Source organism: Aedes albopictus, chromosome 3 (assembly GCF_035046485.1).
Source record: "Aedes albopictus strain Foshan chromosome 3, AalbF5, whole genome shotgun sequence".
Taxonomy (NCBI): Eukaryota; Metazoa; Arthropoda; class Insecta; order Diptera; family Culicidae; genus Aedes; species Aedes albopictus.
In genome coordinates, this window is record NC_085138.1 from 217560573 (window position 1) to 217581376 (window position 20804).

At 36.7% G+C, this 20804-nt stretch overlaps 1 protein-coding gene across 14 annotated transcripts in view; it reads right to left on the reverse strand.

Annotated features, from left to right (window-relative positions):
* The window catches only part of LOC109411912 (dystrophin), a 387179-nt gene that overhangs the window by 14810 nt on the left and 351565 nt on the right, over positions 1-20804 (reverse strand). For all 14 annotated transcript variants that reach the window (XM_062858890.1, XM_062858886.1, XM_062858887.1 and 11 more), the window contains 2 exons: positions 10757-11016; positions 2-211 (listed from right to left, as the gene is read on the reverse strand). In XM_062858890.1, the coding sequence (XP_062714874.1) occupies positions 2-211; positions 10757-11016 (470 nt within the window). The remainder of the gene's footprint in view (position 1; positions 212-10756; positions 11017-20804) is intronic.

Here is a 20804-nt window from a genome sequence, read left to right on the forward strand (position 1 = left end):
CTTGATATAGTAAGGCACGTTGGCTGGAGTTGTCGCCCGTTCCCATGGCGGTTTGACGCTCATTGCTAAATTTGGAATAGGACCGATTGTTCCGCTGCTTACACCTTGTATTGATTTATTACCATCGGCATCAAGATCAGCTGACTGATTGGCACCATTTGCTACCAAAATTTTATGTCGTTCATCCATGGCGATATGAAGCAGTTTCATCCTACGGAAATGAAAGAGATTATGTGATTATCAATATCAATTTGTACCATCTCTCCAATATCATCGCATCTCGTTGCAAAGTTAGACTTTCAGCACTTTTCGTAATTATGCCGCTCGGCAAGCCTCGTTGGATAAATGTAAGGCGCATGCCAAAAAAAAAAATCAGCTGGTATCGGAGCAGTAGGAATCCCTTAATGATGAATCCTAATAGCTGAATTCAAATAGAATAGTTTTGACTTCTTCGTGTTTTGCCTAGACATTCGTTTAGCCAAGGTAAATCAAAATTTGATTTTCAATAGAATTATTGCAATTTTGCGAGTATATTGCGAGCATATACCCCTAGGCTTTTAGTTGATGACGTGTTGGCAAAATATTTAAAAAAAAAGTTTATTTATTTGTGAAATTAAGGGAAACATTATTACAAAAAAATATCCCGATAAGGAGAAACGATGATCAATCAATTTATTTATTTCTGTAAACATAATACATTGTCTCATTCCATTAGCTCAGTGGTGTTCATCCTGCGGCCCGCGGGCCGCATGCGGCCCTCCAAGCCTTAAGATGCGGCCCGCGGAGTACTTTAAGACGAATCGAAATTTTTGAACAATTATTTGAAATAACTCGTTAAATTTATTAAGGAATCAAACAAACAAAAATTGCTGATCAATTTTCACAGTGTTGAACACAAATTAAATGATAAATAAACAATAAGAACAATCCGTAAGATTCGAAATTGTAATTCCGAAATATTTCGGCATTTCAGCTAAGTCACGAAGCCAGCTTATAGTTATTTATAAGTGGTGCGAATCAAATGAAAGTTTGTTAAAAATGTAATCTTGCATCATTTTTAAAATTAGTTGCAGTTTTTAAGCACAGTCAATGCAATGCTGAGCAAATATTTCGCTTTTCGCCTTCCCGAAGAACATAAAAATACAAAGCACGAAGTTTTTTACAAAATTCTCAACAAATCTCAAGTTGGTTGCCAATATTGTTTAAATTTCTATTATAAGACTCACACATTTTTCGAAACAAAACTTACAAATCCAATTTGAATTGTCCAAGCAAAACTCCTGAACGAACTTAAAGAAAAAAATCTCAGGCGAGATTCATAAAGCGTCTCCTGTGCTCTTTTGGAGAAACTTTTGGATACATTTTTGGAGAAACTCCAGGAAACATTATTGGAGAAAAATTTTAAGCAACTTTAAGCGAAATATATGGAGAAACTCAAATCATCATGGAGAAAATAAATCTGAAGAAACTCAATTAGAAAGTTGTGGCGATACTGCATGGAAATTATAGGAACGACTCCTAGAAAAATGTTCTAGTGCCACTCTAACAGAAATTTCTTAAACAACTTTAGAATAAATTCCTCGATCAACAAGAAGAGAATTATCAAGAGTAACTACAAACAAGATTCCAGGACCAACTGCATCAAGACACAAAAGATGCTTAGAACGCCTGAGGTAAATTTGAACAATACATTTGAAGCAACTTATGCAGCAACTTTAGAAGATAATGTTAAAGAAACTTCCGGAAACAATGGGGCACGTTCGGTGTAGTACTAGATTTGTAGTAATGAGCTAAATTTTAGTATGGTGAGAAGGTCAATCCTCCGTTTCGGCAATGAAATGGTGCAAAAAGCGTGGGTATTCTGATTCCTTGCCTAATTTGATGCTGTTTGAGCAAAACTTTGGATAAGTATGTTGTTTATGTTGCAAGAAATGGAGAAAACAACAACACTGTTGCCCAAAGTTTTGCTCAAACAGCATCAAATTAGGCAAGGAATCATAATACCCACGCTTTTTGCACCATAAAGCATTGTCCAGTTAGAATCCGGACGCAAAGGATAATTTATTGTGACGCTCCAAATGATCATAATTATATTTTTTTCACTGCAGTCTGATTGTAAACAAGTCCTCCATTGATGGTGAAAATTTCATCGATTTTCTTGCCACCAGTGAAAAGTTATTTCAGATTGAAGACATGTGAAGGAAAAATTTTTTGCACAAACACGCTAAAAATTTAGGGTGGTCAGGTACGACAGTCACGAAAAATGTTAATATCTCCAAAACCGTTATGTGTGATGTGCTCAGATGTTGTTAACCATGCCATGAGGAAGTGTGCAAGGAAGTTTAAAGTTTATGTTCATGGTTCAATCTGCTTGGAATTCCAAGATTTGCCAGGAAGTTCGAGCTCTGGACATCGTTTTCTCACATCACGATTTTTACACCAAATGTGTACAAAGATGACAAACTCAAGAATCGCGCGCTGCTTTTCAAAAATACCCACAAGGGATCTGAAGAGGTTTGAGCTACTTTGGTGAGCTATAACGACAGCCTGAAATGTGAAGTGGTGTCATCACTATTGGATAGTGTTTATTTACGAAAAAAACACTCAAATTTCGCTTCTTTGGAATTCACTAAACAGCCCTTAATTTCGCAAGAAGAGAAATATTTGGTAAAGTTTCTTTGGATTCCTAATCAGACTGGTAGAGGGTCTCAGGACACTACAGAGATGACCCGAATGTTAAACAAATACGCCGAAGGGGTTGATGTTAAAATTTACTACCATTGTGCAGATTTTTAAGGAAGTTATCACGGTAAAAATGAGAAAATGTATTAAAAATTAAATTTAATAATTTTAATGATATTTTTCCATGAAACTACAGTAAATTATCTTTGTTTTGAGGGTTAAACCTTTTCTGTTTATTATTCCACCTCTGAGATATAAGTGATTATCTGCGTCCGGATTCTAACTGGACAATGCCTTATCATTGCAGAAACGGAGGGTTGACCTTCTCATCATACTAAAATTCAGTTCGTTACTACAAATCTAGTACTTCGCCGATCTGTCCTATTGTTAAAAATCTAATTTCTGAAGAAATTTAATGATGAAGTATTTCATCAACTTTAGAAGAGACTTATGGAAAGAATTTACTAAAATCTTCAAGAAACTCCTGGAAAATTTTCGGAAAATCCGGAAGCTATTCTAGGAGAAATTTTTGGAAACGATTAATGAGGAATTCCTGAAGTAACTTTAGGGAAAGGTTGCAACCATTCATTTGCAAAGATGTACATTCATTTGCTATTATCTCAGTTCAGAAGCGTGCTATCGAAAAACAATGTATGGATGAATTTAACCTTGTAGTTTTATCTGAAAGTTTGCCGAATAACATTGGGGTCGCACACGCATTCCAAAGTCGTGAGCGAGCTGTGAAGGCAACTTACCATAGCGTGAATGAAATTTACATTCACCGCGTGGAGAGTTACCTTCACAGCTCGCTCACGACTTTGGTATACGTTTGCGACCCCAATGTTATTCGGCAAACTTTCAGATAAAACTACAAGGTTAAATTGTTAAATTCATCCATACATTGTTTTTCGATAGCATGCTTCTTAACTGAGATAATAACAAATGAATGTAAATCTTTGCAAATGAATGGTCGCAACCTTGCTTTAGGGCAGTTCCAAAGGCAAATCTAAGAGGAGTTCTTGGAGGTGGTCCAAGAGAATTCTAGAAAACTAAAAGAAACTTCAAGAAATTTCTCGAAAACCTTCTGGTGCAACTCCACAAGAAATTTCAGGAGAAAATCCAGCAAACCTTTTTGGAGCGATTCAAAAGAAATTCTTGTAAAAGCTGCTTGCCAAGTTCTTGAAGTGGCTTCAAGGCAATTCTAGGGGCAACTTTTTGTTTGAATTTCAATTTGAAGCTCAAACGTTTTTCTCAACCAAACTTATGAATCTAAATTGAACTCCACGAAGGGCAATAGATTATAAACTTTGACCATTACACAAGTTCTGAACAGTTCAGGTTTTTAATAAATATGCTTTAGAATTCTTCTTTTTGTTGTTTTTGTGCATCAATGTTTTATGCGGCCCGCAGGTCGATCCCGAATTGCAAATTTGGCCCGCGGAATCCTCCAGCCTGAGCATCACTGCATTAGCTAATGCTAATCACTTAGAAGATCTTCCAAAAACTAAAAAAGATAAAGTAAGCATAGATGCGCGCACATCGATGAGTGTCCCAAAAGTGTGAAAAGTATTTTTTGCAATTTCTCATCGTAATGGACTACCCGCTTGGCGCACACCCACAGTTGATCAGCAGGAGTAAATCAATTTTATTTTGTATGGTGAAAAGCATCTAAACTTAAATTACTTGAAATAGAAAGCTTTTACTGAAAAAAATATTTGGTAGGCTCAATAGTAGTCACTATTGTGCACAACCACTACCAAATATTTTTTCGAATAATGTATTCCACTTCGATAAATTTGCCTTTAGATGCTATTCGCCATACAATATTTTTGCGATTTACTTTTAGCGATTTTTCGCGCATAGAAGCTAGCGCCGCATTGGTCGATGCGGAGGAGAATAGGAAAACAGCCGATGTAGTTAATTCATTGGCTGTTTAACCTCACGCAAATCTGCCAGGAAAAGGCCTACTTCTCCACACCAAACTAGCAGTATTCATTTGCGTTGCGTAATGAACCATTACAGCACTCTTTTAAGTTTTGATCAACTTCTTGATCTTCCTGGATGCAGTTATGAAAAATTGTGACTATTGCACAGTATAACCTGCTATGATCAGACTCTTTTAAGGCGAAACTGGATGCATTTTCTCATTTTTTTTGGTTTTTCATTTTTTATAAAATAACGAAGCAATATTTTCAAAATCGGTTTTCATACACAGTTAGAGAAAGGATCGAGCTATCTCCTGGATTTTTTTCAGGCGTCAAACTTTTACCAATTTTTCAAAAACCATATTTTTTCAAAATTTCATTCAAAAATGGTTTTCTTAAAAATGAAAAACATTTTCCACCTGAAAAAAAAAAATCAGGAGATACCTTGATCCTTCCTCTAACTGTGTACGGAAACCCATTTTGAAAATATTGCTTCATTATAATAAAAATATTAAAATATCAAGAATTAAAAAGTGAAGGAATGCTTCCAGTTTCGCCTTAAACATGCCAATGAAAATCAGTTCAATGCTGTTTAACAACCCACTGACAGGCATTGTTGTCAAGAGCTCTTTTGTTAAAACGGCCCCAAAATGTGTTGATCAAACGAAATTGGGCCCGTAATATCTCTACTGTCACTCCATGCTGTAGGTATAGGCGTGTCAATGGCGTGCTGTTTAATGAAAAAGTTTTGTTAAAAACTTTCTTCAAGCGGTAATTTATGAAATTGCAAAACACGTTGTACGCAACTCGATGCAAAATTGATTTTTACAGCACTCGTCATAATTATCCAACTCGGCAAGCCTCGTTGGATAAATGTATGACTCGTGCTGTAAAAATCTTCATTCTGCACCTTGTTGCGTAAACTACTATTTTGTAATTGCGTTTCATATTCCCCTACCTTCCATTCGCGGTAGAAACGCTTAAACGGCCTACTTTTCTTCAATGAAACAAGACTGCCAAAACTACTTTTCGGCAATCTTTTGAATGCTGAATCTTAATGAATTAACTACATCGGCTGTTTTCCTACTCTCCGCATCTACCAATGTAGCGCTAGTTTCTATGCGCGAAAAATCGCTAAAAGTAAATCGCAAAAATATTGTATGGCGAATAGCATCTAAAGGCAAATTTATCGAAGTGGAATACATTATTCGAAAAAATATTTGGTAGTGGTTGTGCACAATGGTGACCACTATTAAGCCTACCAAATATTTTTTCAGTAAAAGCATTCTATTTCAAGTTATTCAAGTTTAGATGCTTTTCACCATACAAAATTAAATGGATTTACTCCTGCTGATCAACTGTGGGCGTGCGCCAAGCGGGTAGTCCATTCATTGAGTTTTCTTCTGTTGTCTGGCCTCCCAATGGACTACCTGCTTTGCGCGCAGCCACAGTTGATCAGCAGGAGTAAATCAATTTAATTTTTTATGGCAAAATGCATCTAAACTTGAATTACTTGAAATACAAAGCTTTTCCCGAAAAAATATTTGGTAGGCTTAATAGTGGTACCCATTGTGCACAACCACTACCAAATATTTTTTCGAATAATGTGTTCCACTTTGAAGAATTTGCCTTTAGATGCTATTCGCCATACAATATTTTTGCGATTTACTTTTAGCGATTTTTCGCGCATAGAAGCTAGCGCCACATTGGTCGATGCGGAGAGTAGGAAAACAGCCGATGTAGTTAATTCATTGGGTTGTTCAGTGAATAAAATATTGTTATTTTCTATAGCCTAATAGAAAGAGTTCATTTTTCTGAGTATAACGTGATTTTATTGAATTCCAATACCTTCGTTTTGATGGTTAAATTAACAAAACAGTTTTAATTTTCGTGGAAAGAATGACAGTTCAATCGATAAAATGACAATTTGACCTCAACAAAAAAAAATCCCCATACAAACTTTAAATACATTTTAAAAATAGTTCTCGGACTCCAAAAATTATGAAATTTTGGATCTCGACAAATTTTTGGGCGGAGAATCGGATTATGAAATAATCCAGATACCCCCAAAGAACCCAATTATATTACATGGGATTTACGTATAAGGTCTGTACACACTTAACCCTCGAGCAGTCGCGTCTTCGGCCACGCGCAGCGACACCACGCTCACGCTGTGCACCACAATCGTGCTTTTTTCATGATGCGTGTACTCAATACACGGCCGAGATCCGCACAGCCGATTGCTTTGCAAACAGCAACATTACTGAGATGTCAATTTCTTGATTTTGCTTTGGCTGACCAAACCGTGTGGGAAATTACACTGTTGAAAATGCTCTGACATCCATGTGCACAACAGAACATGTGCTCGATGAACAAATTGAGATTTGAATTATGAAAAGAAATCCACATACTCCGGTGAGACTCTAACTCACGACTCCCAATTCGCTAGACGGGCGCTTCTATTCCTTCAAGCTACGGAGTCATTCGACTATCTCCGTCGCCAGCAGGCCTAGAACTGAACTTGATTTCACAGTCGCACATGGTTATCTTCTTTTCACAATCCAAACCTCCTTCGGGTGGGATTAGATGAACATCTAACACATACACAGTTGTGCACATGTGTGTCAAAGCGGGAAAGGAAATTATTTTAATGGGGCACGTTCGGTGTAGTACTAGGTTTGTAGTAATGAGCTGAATTTTTGTATGGTGAAAAGGTTAATTCTCCGTTTCTGCAGTGAAATGGTGCAAAAAGCGTGAGTATTATGATTCCTTGCCTAATTTGATGATGTTTGAGCAAAACTTTAGATAATTATGATGTTTATATTGCAAGAAATGGAGAAAACAACAACATTGTTGCTCAAAATTTTGCTCAAACAGCATCAAATTAGGCAAGGAATCATAGTGCCCACGCCTTTTACACCATTTCACTGCAAAACGGATAATTAACCTTCTCACCACACTAAAATTCAGCTCATTACTATAATTCTAGTACTTCACCTATCTGTCCTATGGTCAAGAGCTTCGGACACCGTCTCCCAATCACTACCGAGTCACTCGACTATCTCCGTCGACTAAAATCGAGTTCAGTTCTAGGTCTGCTGGCGACGGAGATGACTCCATAGCTTGAAGGAATAGAAGCGCACGTCTAGCGAATTGGGAGTCGTGAGTTCGAGTCTCATCGGAGTACGTGGATTTCCTTTCATAATAGGACGCAATCAGTGAAGTACTAGATTGAAAGTAGTGAGCTGGATTTTTGTATGGTGAGATGATCAATTCTTCATTTCTACACACTTAGAATAAATTACAGTATTCGGTGAAAAAAATCACCGAAACTGGTCTGTAAACAAGCAAACTACAGTATTACGGCGAAATCGATGAAATTGCAGGAGAAAATCGGTGAAATCTAAGAAATTACCGAAGAACCGGTGAAATCAGACAAATTTACAGGAGACCTGTGAATATTTTACCGAACAGATCGGTGATGGAATTATTTTACCGTACTACTGTAAAATGCGTTTGACAGCTACGCCGGCAGCTTCGAACATCAGTTCTATTACAATTTGCGCATCATCTCCAAGCAAGACTCTCTTGTCCAGTGGCAGCAAGTGTGGTTCCTGATCAGAAGGTCATGTATTCAATCCCATCATCGACGTTTTTTTATGAAAATATTGTTTTTTTGTGCTCGCATAAAATCACCGTAAATTTGTAAAATTTACCGTACGTTCAGTGATATTGAGAATTCATTTGTAAACAAACATACCGAACGTTCTGCGATTTTTACGGTAAATTTGTAAAAAGTACCGAACGTTCCGGTAATTTTGACAGATGCATTTTCCTGAGATTCGCAGTACGTTCGGTGGTTTGAAAAATCACCGAACTTTTTACCGTACGTTCAGCTGTTGAGATTACGGTAAAATTTTCCGTAATCCGTCATTTTTTCTAAGTGTGTAAAATGAAATGGTGTAAACAGCGTGGGTTATATGATTTCTTTACTAATTTGATGCTGTTTGAGTAAAAGTTTGGATAAATGTGTTGTTGAAGTTGCAAGAAAAAATAATACAACAGCACAGTTATCCAAACTTTTGCTCAAACAGCATCAAATTAGCCAATAAATCATATATATTATATATAACCCACGCTGTTTGCACCATTTCATTGTAGAAATGGAGAATTGATCATCTCACCATACAAAAATCCAGCTCACTACTTTCAATCTAGTACTTCACTGATTGCGTCCTATTCAAAACTCAATTTGTTCATCGAGCACATGTTCTGTTGTGCACATGGCTGTCAAAGCATTTTCAACATTACAGAGATCTCAGCAAATTTGACAGTTCATTACTGAGATTCGGCAACTATTTTGCTGAGAATGAGCTAACAAATGTGATTTTTACCGATATATCAGTTTTTGAGTTTGCTGAACAGACGGCTGTGTGCGAAAAGCCGAGCCCGCAACTATTTTTAAGAGGAAATAAACCACCATTCTTTAGCAGAAAATCAAAAGCAGTGTTTTCGCTGGAGTCCGAAACAATTTTAGTGGAAATTTATCACTGCACTCTACTTACCATCTAGATAACGGTATTTGAATTTCTAGCAAGAAAACTGCTTTTGAATAATTGATGATCGCTGATGACAGATTGATGGATATTTGAGCTATACGTGTGTACAACGTCGCTTCATTCGTCGTGCCATGGAACAACCCGATTGTTTTCCCCCATATGAAAACCGTTGTCTACTTTTGGATTAAGGCCGGACGGGACGGTGGTTGAATCGTCCGCCATTGCTCTGTTGCTAGTAAGATGCAAATCTCAACTTCTACTTCATATTATTGACTAGAAATTTGATCGTTCATTTGCTCACTTGTGGTGCACAATCGACTAAAGTTTCAGCTACGTCAGTGCAGTGGAAATTGATATTTGCTTCTTCAAAATCGCGAGGCAAATTGTTAGAAAGAGAGGGAAGATAGGAAAAATTACACGTCGTCCCGTGCGGCCTTAAGAAACACTCTCTGCTCGGCGTAACAAAGTGGAAGCTCTGTTTGCGGCAAAATTTTTATTAGGTGAAATAGATGCGCCAAGTATTTTAATAGAGTTAATTAATAAGGATAAATAATTTTTTCTGCCCCTTCGAATTTTCTTTGCTCCTCTCAGGGACGTGCAATTTCGAAAGGAAAACATGACGCACGAAAGCTGTAGCAAATCGTTTCCCATGCGACGGGACTGCTGTGATGCTTCATCTCTCACCCAGCAACACACTCGTTCGTTGCTGCTACAGAAACAAGTGTGTATGAAACATGGAATGATACACTTGGATTTTCGTTTCATTTATGAGTCATTGAAATACTTCAACATGCTAAAAACACTATTTAAACCACATTTTTAAATAGTGGTGCACGCCAATAGAATGATAATTATGTTTTATGAAAGAGGATAACAAATTCGACCACTTAAATCCAATTAACCGGCGCCCGTGACCATTGAGAGACTAGCGCGCACCAGTGAGACACTAATGCTCTGACGGGTGAAGCACAAGCAATGCGACCGGGTGGGAGACTACCGAGTGCTACGATGAGTGGAAAAGTTTTTTTTAACGACCGAGTCATTAGAAAAATGTATGAAACACTTGAAGTGACTCATTCAAATGTTGCATGAAAGTGTATCATTGAAACGAAATTGTACGCCCCTGGCTCCTCTAACTTTTTTTATTTGCCATTTAGGCGTACTTATCATGGGCAAGGTGAACCTATTCGTAAGATTTGTAGTTCTTTCAATAATTTTTCTGACTTGTTTGATTTTACGCGTAATAGTACTACGTTCAAGAAAAAGATTGATAGGATTAGGATTAGAAATTAGTTTGAAGATAAGTGTTCAATTAGAGAGTTAAGTGTTCGTTGAATGTATTTTGTTGTATATTTGTGTTTTAATAAATGTAGGCTTTTCAACTGGTTTTGTTAGTTTTTCCAAAAGAAAAAAAAATCGACTATGACAATAAATAAATAAATAAATAAACGTGGCAAAAAAAAATAAATGTAAAATCAAATTATAAATTTACCATCCGGCGGCATAGATTAATTAAAAAAATGAAAAAAATATTGCCGTAAAATGTGCTACGATTTCCAAAAAAATACATACTTGAAAATAGGTACTTACCGTGTATTCAAATCTTCTAATTTGGCAAGACATTGATTAGGTACCAGTACATGATTTGCTGTAAAGAAACTCTGTTGCTCGTTACAATCATCCAGCAAGGCTCCGGCAGTAGTCATTTTGTCTTTCAGACGTTGGAGATGTTGCATCTGTTCGGCAGCATCCGTAGACGAACTGGGAGAAGTCCACGATTGAATTAATGTTTCAGCCGACGCCACCCGTGAGCTGAGGTCTTCTAAAACCTTTTGGAATTGACGCATTTTCTGTTGATTGTAAAAAAATAAAACACAAATATGTTAAATCGTACGTTTTGACTATTGATGAAATTTGTTGTGAGTATTTTTATCAAGTAGGAAAATACATTAACACACAAACCTCTTCAGTTCTTAATACACCAACTACTTGTAATAACATTTTTTCCGCTTCATTATTTGGTTGGCTGATACTAGCATCGATGTCATCAACTAGAGTGACATCGCCTTTTATATATTCAATATCGGTATCGGATTCAGAATACAAATTGTCTAAATCATCATATAGTTCGTTATTACTTGTACAATTAGAGGACGGTAGACAGCCTGGTTGAAGATATCTGTGGAAGCTGTTCCTTCCCTCTGAGGAGAAATCTGCACTTCCTAAGTATTCTTTTTGCACACTCACAGTGTCGAGTGATTTGTCGGTTGGCGAAATAAGCTGCATAGTTCTTCTTTGGCACTACTCCTGCACAGTATACAAACACTGATACCCTTTCGTATCTTTCGTATCTAGATCATAAGAAGTACAATATTTAGACTGTTTACTGACCGTAGTGTTGGCGCAGCGCAATGTTTATCAACTTTTTTTTTGCCAGCTAGTATGGAATGTGCGTTTAATAAACGAAAATGTGCATGCAGTGCAAAAAGAGCACCTAAAACGCCACGGTAAGGGTAGTTGGGTTAATTTTGCCAATGGGGATATGGAGTGCGGGACCATTTGGGTATTATTTATGTTGGGAACTTTCTGATTAACTATAACTCAGTTAATATTATTCCAAACTAGCTGTCCCGGCAAACTTTGTCTTGCCAAGCTGTGGTGGTTTGACAGCTGCACGGCATAAATATCACAAGGCAGGCTAGTAACCTATGTAAACATTATTTTTGGATGTGCGCTGTATTGCGAACCAGGTTTACTATACAGCACATCAATTCTGAAGTTAGGTCCGACGTATGGATTTGGAGAAAACTCCAACTTCGCTAGTCAAAAACTGCGATTTTCAACAAAATTGAGAATAGTAGTCACCATTGTGCACAACGCCGCTCAGCACTAAAGTGCATAATTTCCAGACTACACCAAAAATGTGTAACACTTGCACATTTACAAAATCAGCTCCTGTGTCCGCAAAATCGTTGAATTTGCAAAAAAAAATGTACGGCAAGCTACAGGGGATGGCCAAAATGTTTGGGATAGGCAACTTTTTTTCTCTCACAAAAAAATTCAACATGGAATAACTTTTCATAGAGTGCATCAAAAAATCTCAAATTTTGACTGCTTGTCAACCTATTATATGTGCATCATTGGTACAAATTTGGGTTCGATTGAATAATTTTTCGCGAAGTTAGAACCGTTCTGGTAAAACACTATTTTTTAGACAACTCATTTTTGAGCTGTCATATCTCGGAAACCAGTGAACTGAATTGAATAAAAATTTGAACGTACACTAACAATATGTAAATGCTTCACAAACTATTCAAACATAGGTACTTTTTAAACGGGGAAAAAAGTTATCATAGATTGACACTTTTTGGATTTTTCTCGAAAAAATGTAATTTTTTTACATCAATGTCAATAAATTTTAGTGTTGATATCCAAAGATTTTCAACTTCTGTTCTCAAACTATCTCTAATCAGATAGCTTAGAGCCTATTTAGATTGAAGGAAGACCACATTTAATAATTTTTGTGTGGTATTATAAGTTTGACTTATTTTCCTCTATATGGGTAAAAATTTCAACCCGGTATAACTTAATTCGCCGTGAGAAAATATTTCATTTTATAACGTCGTATTAAGAATCACTATATTGTTGATAAACGTTAAAAAATTCATTCAATTTGGTTCGCTGGTTTCTGAGATATGACTGCTCAAAAATGAGTTGTCTAAAAAATAGTGTTTTACCCGAACGGTTCTAACTTCGCGAAAAATCAATCAATCGAGCCCAAATTTGTACCAATGATGTACATATAATAGGTTGACAATCAGTCAAAATTTGAGATTTTTTGATGCACTCTATGAAAAGTTACAGCATGTTGAATTTTTTTGTGGGAGAAAAAAAGTGGCCTATCCCAAACATTTTGGCCATCCCCTGTAGGTTTACTACACTGAAATAAATTTGTTGTGGAAACTACCGATTTCATAGTAAAATGAACTACCCGCTTTGCGCGCAGCCACAGTTGATCAGCAGGAGTAAATCAATTTAATTTTGTATGGCGAAATGCATCTAACCTTGAATTACTTGAAATACAAAGCTTTTCCTGAAAAAATATTTGGTAGGCTTAATAGTGGTCACCATTGTGCACAACCACTACCAAATATTTTTTCGAATAATGTGTTCCACTTTGAAGAATTTGCCTTTAGATGCTATTCGCCATACAATATTTTTGCGATTTACTTTTAGCGATTTTCCGCGCATAGAAGCTAGCACCACATTGGTCGATGCGGAGAGTAGGAAAACAGCCGATGTAGTTAATTCATTACTAACGGTACCTGTGATTCTCAACCAACAACAATGAATTAACTACATCGGCTGTTTTCCTACTCTCCGCATCGACCAATGTGGCGCTAGCTTCTATGCGCGAAAAATCGCTAAAAGTAAATCTCAAAAATATTGTATGGCGAATAGCATCTAAAGGCAAATTTATCGAAGTGGAATACATCATTCGAAAAAATATTTGGTAGTGGTTGTGCACAATGGTGACTACTATTAAGCCTACCAAATATTTTTTCAGTAAAAGCTTTCTATTTCAAATAATTCAAGTTTAGATGCTTTTCACCATACAAAATAAAATGGATTTACTCCTGCTGATCAACTGTGGGTGTGCGCCAAGCGGGTAGTCCATTAATATTTTTGTCCACCAGTCCACCAATCATTATCTGTGGCTGTGAAATACGATGCACATATTTGGGCAAAATCAAGCCCAAAGGTGGAAAAAATTAATAACTTTCTTAATACAAGACCATATGTGATCATCAATGGTTTATTCGAAGGCAAATTTTCTCAAGAATTGGTTGGTGGATGATTCATATACAGTGGTTTTTCGGTTTTATCACGCTCAAAAAAAAATTTACCGTGATAAAAACGAAACCGTGGATTTGGCGAAACGAGAAATAAATGTAATTTTTTTTATCAAAAATTGTTCAGCTGCAAAATATATTAGTCATAGCTTATATTAATTAACTGTTTTGGTGGACTGGACAATGCTGTATTGACTTTATATTGATTCCGGAATGTTTTGAAACAAGTGTGATAAAAACGAAATGAAAATCGTGATAAAATCGAACAGAAAACCGTGAATTTGGGCGAGTAGTGATTAAAACGACCAGTAATAAAACCGAAACGCCACTGTACGGGCAACTTCTCTGAAGCGAGTTATAGAGTCCGTTTTACCCCAGTTCCCCCTAAAATTTGTGAATTTCTGTTATTTTACGGCACTTGTTATGATTGATAAAAATGACTTAAATATTTTTATCGATTTGTAGATGATGTTTAAAACATATTTTCTGTGTAATTTAAAACCTCCAAGCATGAGGAAGAGTGATTGATCATTGTTATGGCGTTGTTTACTACCTAGTAGAATATTTTGTACATAAAACTATATGTTTCGAAAAAATAACAAACATTTTTTTAATCCAAATTAACCGTAGTGTGGCCAGCAAAAAAAACACCCGTAGAAGGCCGGCAGGGTACCCGGGTACCCACGAAATGGAAATGATCATATCTCAGCGATTTTTCCACCGATTTTAAAAGTTTTTGCCTCATTTAACTCAGAAACTCATTATCTATCGAGATCGTATTTGGTTGGACCGGTCCGATCACCATAGGTACCGGAAAATCTGGATTTCCGGATCCATGTTTTTATACAATACAATATACGGGATTTTCGGTAGGTTAGTAGCAATTTCGGTACCAAGCATCGTAAAATTGCTTTGGCATATTGTATCTGACCGGCCTGGAATCATAAAACGTGTTGACTTGAAACTGTGATTTCGGAACACGCTTCCCGTGGGGCCATGGTTGACCATAAACACTTTAAGGTATCCTAGCCTTAACAATGTGGGTTTCAATATGGTATAAGGACATGCTCCCAAAAATATGGGTTTTCCGAAAACCACGGTAATTAGATCGGTCTAACCAAATATTTTCCCGATAGATGATGAGTTTCTGAGTTGAATGAGCTAAAGATTTCCAAAATCGATGAAAAATTGACGGAGATATGATCATTTCAATTTCGTGGGTACCCGGGTACCCTGCCGGCCTTCCACGTAATAAAAAAATGCAGGAGCCCCTCCCCCTGCCCCTCCTCACTTTAAAATTCGGTCAACCCCATTAATAGATGTATATTGACGAGTTCTAAGATCTAACAGAGTTTCAAAATCCTAGTCTCAATAACCATTAAAATATCGAGATTTGAAATTGAAAAAGGTACCCGGGTACCCTGCCGGCCACATAAGTGTTAAAAATCCATGCTTCTCTAAAGCCTTTCGTTTGCAATTTGATATTTAGATAAGACCTGATTCATTAAAAAAAAATGGAAAAACATAAACATGTATACGCAAAACCACGTTCTCTGCGGAGAGTAGGAAATCAGCCGATGCAGGTAATTAATTGACTTAGTTATAGCGGCAAGTGCCCAAAATAGGTACACCTGCCCAAATGGTACAAGACCCTACCTATGCGTTTCTTCCGGGTTCATTGCAGTAAAAAAGAATTTATTGCACCACCATACAAATTTCAAGCTGTTTACTTCATTTTTCCTGACTGGCATTTTCCACCCGTGATGTTTCGAGTGGCCAGTGCCAGGCGGCGCTGCTGTATATGTGAAAAACACGTGGAACACGAGCGAAGCTTTTACTGAAAAAATATTTGGTAGGTTTAATAGTAGTCACCATTGTACACATCCACTATCAAATATTTTTTCGAATAATGTCCTCCTCTTCTTGGCATAACGTCCTCAATGGGTCAAAGCCTGCTTCTCAGCTTAGTGTTCTATGAGCACTTCCACAGTTTTTAACTGAGAGCTTCCTCTGCCAATTATTTTGTATGGTGAAAAGCATCTAAACTTGAATTACTTGAAATAGAAAGCTTTTACTGAAAAAATATTTGTTAGGCTTAATAGTAGTCACCATTCTGCACAACCACTACCAACTATTTTTTTCGAATAATGTATTCCACTTCGATAAATTTGCCTTTAGATGCTATTCGCCATACAATATTTTTGCGATTTACTTTTAGCGATTTTTCGTGCATAGAAGCTAGCGCCACATTGGCCGATGCGGAGAGTAGGTAAACAGCCGATGTAGTTGCAGACTACATCTCAAATGAATGGACTACCCGCTTGGCACACACCCACAGTTGATCCACAGGAGTAAATCCATTTTATTTTGTAAGGCGAAAAGCATCTAAACTTGAATTACTTGAAATAGAAAGCTTTTCCCGAAAAAATGTTTGGTAGGCTTAATAGTAGTCACCATTATTGTTCACAACCACTACCAAATATTTTTTTCGAATAATGCATTCCACTTCGATAAATTTGCCTTTAGATGCTATTCGCCATACAATATTTTTGCGATTTACTTTTAGCGATATTTCGCGCATAGAAGCTGGCGCCATATTGGTCGATGCGGAGAGTAGGATAACAGTCGAAGCATTTAATTCATTCATGAAATCAATGAATTAAATGCTTTGGCTGTTTTCCTACTCTCCGCATCGACCAAAATGGCGCTAGCTTCTATGCGCAAAAAATCGCCAAAACTAAATCGCAAAAATATTGTATGGCGAATAGCATCTAATGGCGTATTTCTCGAAGTGGAACACATTATTCGAAAAAATATTTGGTAGCGGTTGCGCACAATGATGACACCGGTGCCTACCAAATATATTTTTGGTAAAAGTCTTTCATTTCGAGCAATTTGAGTTTAGATGCTTTTCGCCATACAAAATAAAATGATTTTACTCCTGCTAACCAACATTGAACGCACTCCCTGCGGTAATATGTACATTGTAAAAGATGCACGTGTCATACATTTCTCCGAGGGACTTGCCAAGAACTAATGATTTAAGACTGATCATTAATCACTGATAAATTAAACCACTTGCAGTTGAGACAATAGCCACAGTCATTATTATGGAACTTCCTGTTTATAAATGACATGTAAAAGTAGGCCGAATAGTAAGAAGCAATTTAATAATGTCCATGTTTGCAATGAAGTAGACATGTATAACGTATCTATGCAAATACTTCATCAATGTGATTTCCAGTGATTTCGGTGTTCGGTTTCGGTGGATATCCAAATGAGTTATATACTATACGTTTGAATGCTGCAAGCTTCAACGAGCTGTAAATGAAACGTGAGAATATTATTCGAATTAGTTTTTTAAATGCCAACTAGAAAGCCGGTACATTTCCGTTTTAGCTAGTGTTCTCAAATTACAATATTGAATTAACTGTGAGTCACAGTCTGTGACCTCCGTATTTCCAAACGACAGATTATGAAAGTCTAAATGTGTTTCAAACTTTGACATGATTTATAATAATGCACTACATTCTAATAACACTGCATGTGAAAGTGAAAAAATCTGACGATGCAAACATTCCTTTAGATTAGCAGAATTCGTTCTTGAACCAGAATAATTTACTTGACTGGCACAGATGTATATATATATGTTTTGCCGGTTGTACACGATCGGGAAGGCACCAGCTCACAAGGGACCGTCGCGTCGACCGGGGAGTGACGTATTATCGCGACGATATTCAAATATGTACTAAAACATATGTGGCCTAGGCTTGCAGACAGCAAGTTGCGTTTCTTTACTTCCACATTATTTTTTAACTGAGCAATGCAAAACACTGAAGTTTCTCTCAGGGCAGTCGTGAAGTCAGATTTATTTTGTTTATATTTATTCTCATTTATTCTCACTCTCTTGTTTGCTCACGTTAGACACTAAAACCCTGCTGGTGGACCAAGTTTGGATTAAGTGTCAGTATTCATTGCACGGCTCCTCTGTTCGACACAGTATGATTGCGTATACCCGGGTAGAGGTGAATAACAACCAATGACTAAAGAATAGCATATATTGTCATCATATCTTAATGAATGAATTAACTACATCGGCTGTTTTCCTACTCTCCGCATCGACCAATGGGGCGCTAGCTTCTATGCGCGAAAAATCGCTAAAAGTAAATCGCAAAAATATTGTATGGCGAATACCATCTAAAGGCAAATTTATCGAAGTGGAATACATTATTCGAAAAAATATTTGGTAGGGGTAGGCGGGGCAATATGGACACCCGGGGCAGAATGGACACCCTCTATATTTTGAAATATGTGAACTTTTTTGAACTTTTAATGAATGGAGCATATAGTCCATTTGTCTAAGACGTAGTTTCAGGAAAGAAACATTCAAAATTAAAATTATACTTGATTTTAAACGAAAAAGTTGCGTCCTCCGTTTTTTGTGCATGGAAATTATAATTTTCACACCATCTAAAATAAGATTTAGTGATTAATTTATTGCAGGTCGATTAAAACCTGATATTTCTAGAACACATGCAAGTAGTTTTGCTGTATCTACATGCTTAACATGTTTATATTTTCTTCTTTATTATATCAAAAATCTAGTTTGGAAATATTTTCTGCTGCCGGGGCAAAATGGACACTCACCTTTATGGAAGAAGCGGCAAGGGAAAAATATAACCTGAATCACAAACCAACCAAATTCTTCGATTTCAGTATCTTTTCGGTTAAATGTTCACTATAGTAGACATAGGGTGAAACAAATTGGTCAAAAAACGACAGCAGTGGAAAATAGTTGTTCTAGGCACAGCTGTACATGCCGACAAAAACAAAGCTTCATCCAAAACAGCCTGAATTGAAATTAACTGAACAAAAATTAACTACTTCGGCGTTTTATTCATCCATAATAGTTGTTTTGTAATGAAATGACTTTATAGGTATAAATAATGTACGAAATTCGTAAAAGTCCCATGGTGTCCATATTGCCCCATGGGGGTGTCCATTCTGCCCCGTGTGCTTGAAGACGGTCATGAAAAACTTACATTTTTCATAACATTTTTTGAAGTGGATAAATCATTTTTCTTCGTGAGCATTCTTATGCAATAGATGCTAAATAGACTTTGAAAGGACACATGTACCAAAAAACTAAATTTTTTTGACATCTTGCCAGGTAAAGTTGGCAAAAACCTTAGGGTGTCCATATTGCCCCGCCTACCCCTAGTGGTTGTGCACAATGGTGACTACTATTAAGCCTATCAAATATTTTTTCAGTAAAAGCTTTCTATTTCAAATAATTCAAGTTTAGATGCTTTTCACCATACAAAATAAAATGGATTTACTCCTGCTGATCAACTGTGGGTGTGCGCCATGCGGATAGTCCATTAACTACATCGGCTGTTTTCCTACTCACCGCATCGACCAATGTGGCGCTAGCTTCTATGCGCGAAAAATCGCTAAAAGTAAATTGCAAAAATATTGTATGGCGAATACCATCTAAAGGCAACTTCTTCAAAGTGGAACACATTATTCGAAAAAAATATTTGGTAGTGGTTGTGCACAATGGTGACCACTATTAAGCCTACCAAATATTTTTTTTCGGGAAAACCTTTGTATTTCAAGTAATTCAAGTTTAGATGCATTTCGCCATACAAAATTAAATGGACTACCCGCTTTGCGCGCAGCCACAGTTGATCAGCAGAAGTAAACCAATTTAATTTTGTATGGCGAAACTATTGTTATATTTTCGTATTTTCATTCAAAATATTTTCATTGAGTTTACACTAAAAAAGGGGGTTTGTATGCATGTTCAAAAAGAAAAAAAAAAACAACTTTCAACTGCACAAACTACTTTTTTACGTTTTTGTCAAATATACCAATCCGAAACATTTTTTTTTGCATGATATATTCAAAACATGTTTCCTCATATGCATGATTGACATTTTTTTAAGTTCGCTTCATTGATCCACACAGCGCAAAATTTCTTTGTCTCAAGAGCAAACTTTTTTTCTGTTCGAGTGCGCCAATGCGACCATTTTTTTGATCTTTTGTGGCATTACCCGTATCCTTAGAGACAATGAAGCATCGATTTCTGTACAGCTCTTGTTTTGTTGCCTCAGAGGTTGAAGAAATCGAATGCGATGAAAAGGTACCGTTTTCAAAGAGATTTAGATCCCAGTGAAAGTGCGCCCATACAATCGATTTTATTACTGTGAGAAACAAAACTATGGTTCTGATATTTATCCATGCATCGGAACTCTAGCCCCATCCATATCATGTTTCTAGTTTATTCCCAAGACAACAAAGATAAACCCGGGGCTTTAGCCTAGTTGCAAAATTATGTCAAATTAGGGAATGTGTTCTGCAATAAGAAGTCACGCGAGTTGTTGAATTACCAGAACTTAACACACCGAAAAAAAATTCTTCTCAATGACTGAGTTGGCCTTACTCAGAAATCTAAAAATCCTTTATTTTATTACTCAGTTTCGGGAAAAAAGTGGGACAACCTTTTGGCAATGGGTTGTCCCACTTTTAACGAAAACTGAGTAAGAAAACAAAGAATTTTTCGATTTCTGAGTAAGACCAACTCAGTCTCTGAGTAGAAGTTTTTCTCTGTGCAGTCCTCAATAGGTTAACGGCAAACGTCTTGAAATCCCGCTTGAACAGTGCATCAGAACATTAGACGCACAAATCTCAAGAAGCAAGTTTCAAACAACAATGCATTTTATTATTCTGTTCTTGCTCACTTGTAATAAGCTTAAAATAAAATCAGGTGCACTGGTTATGTT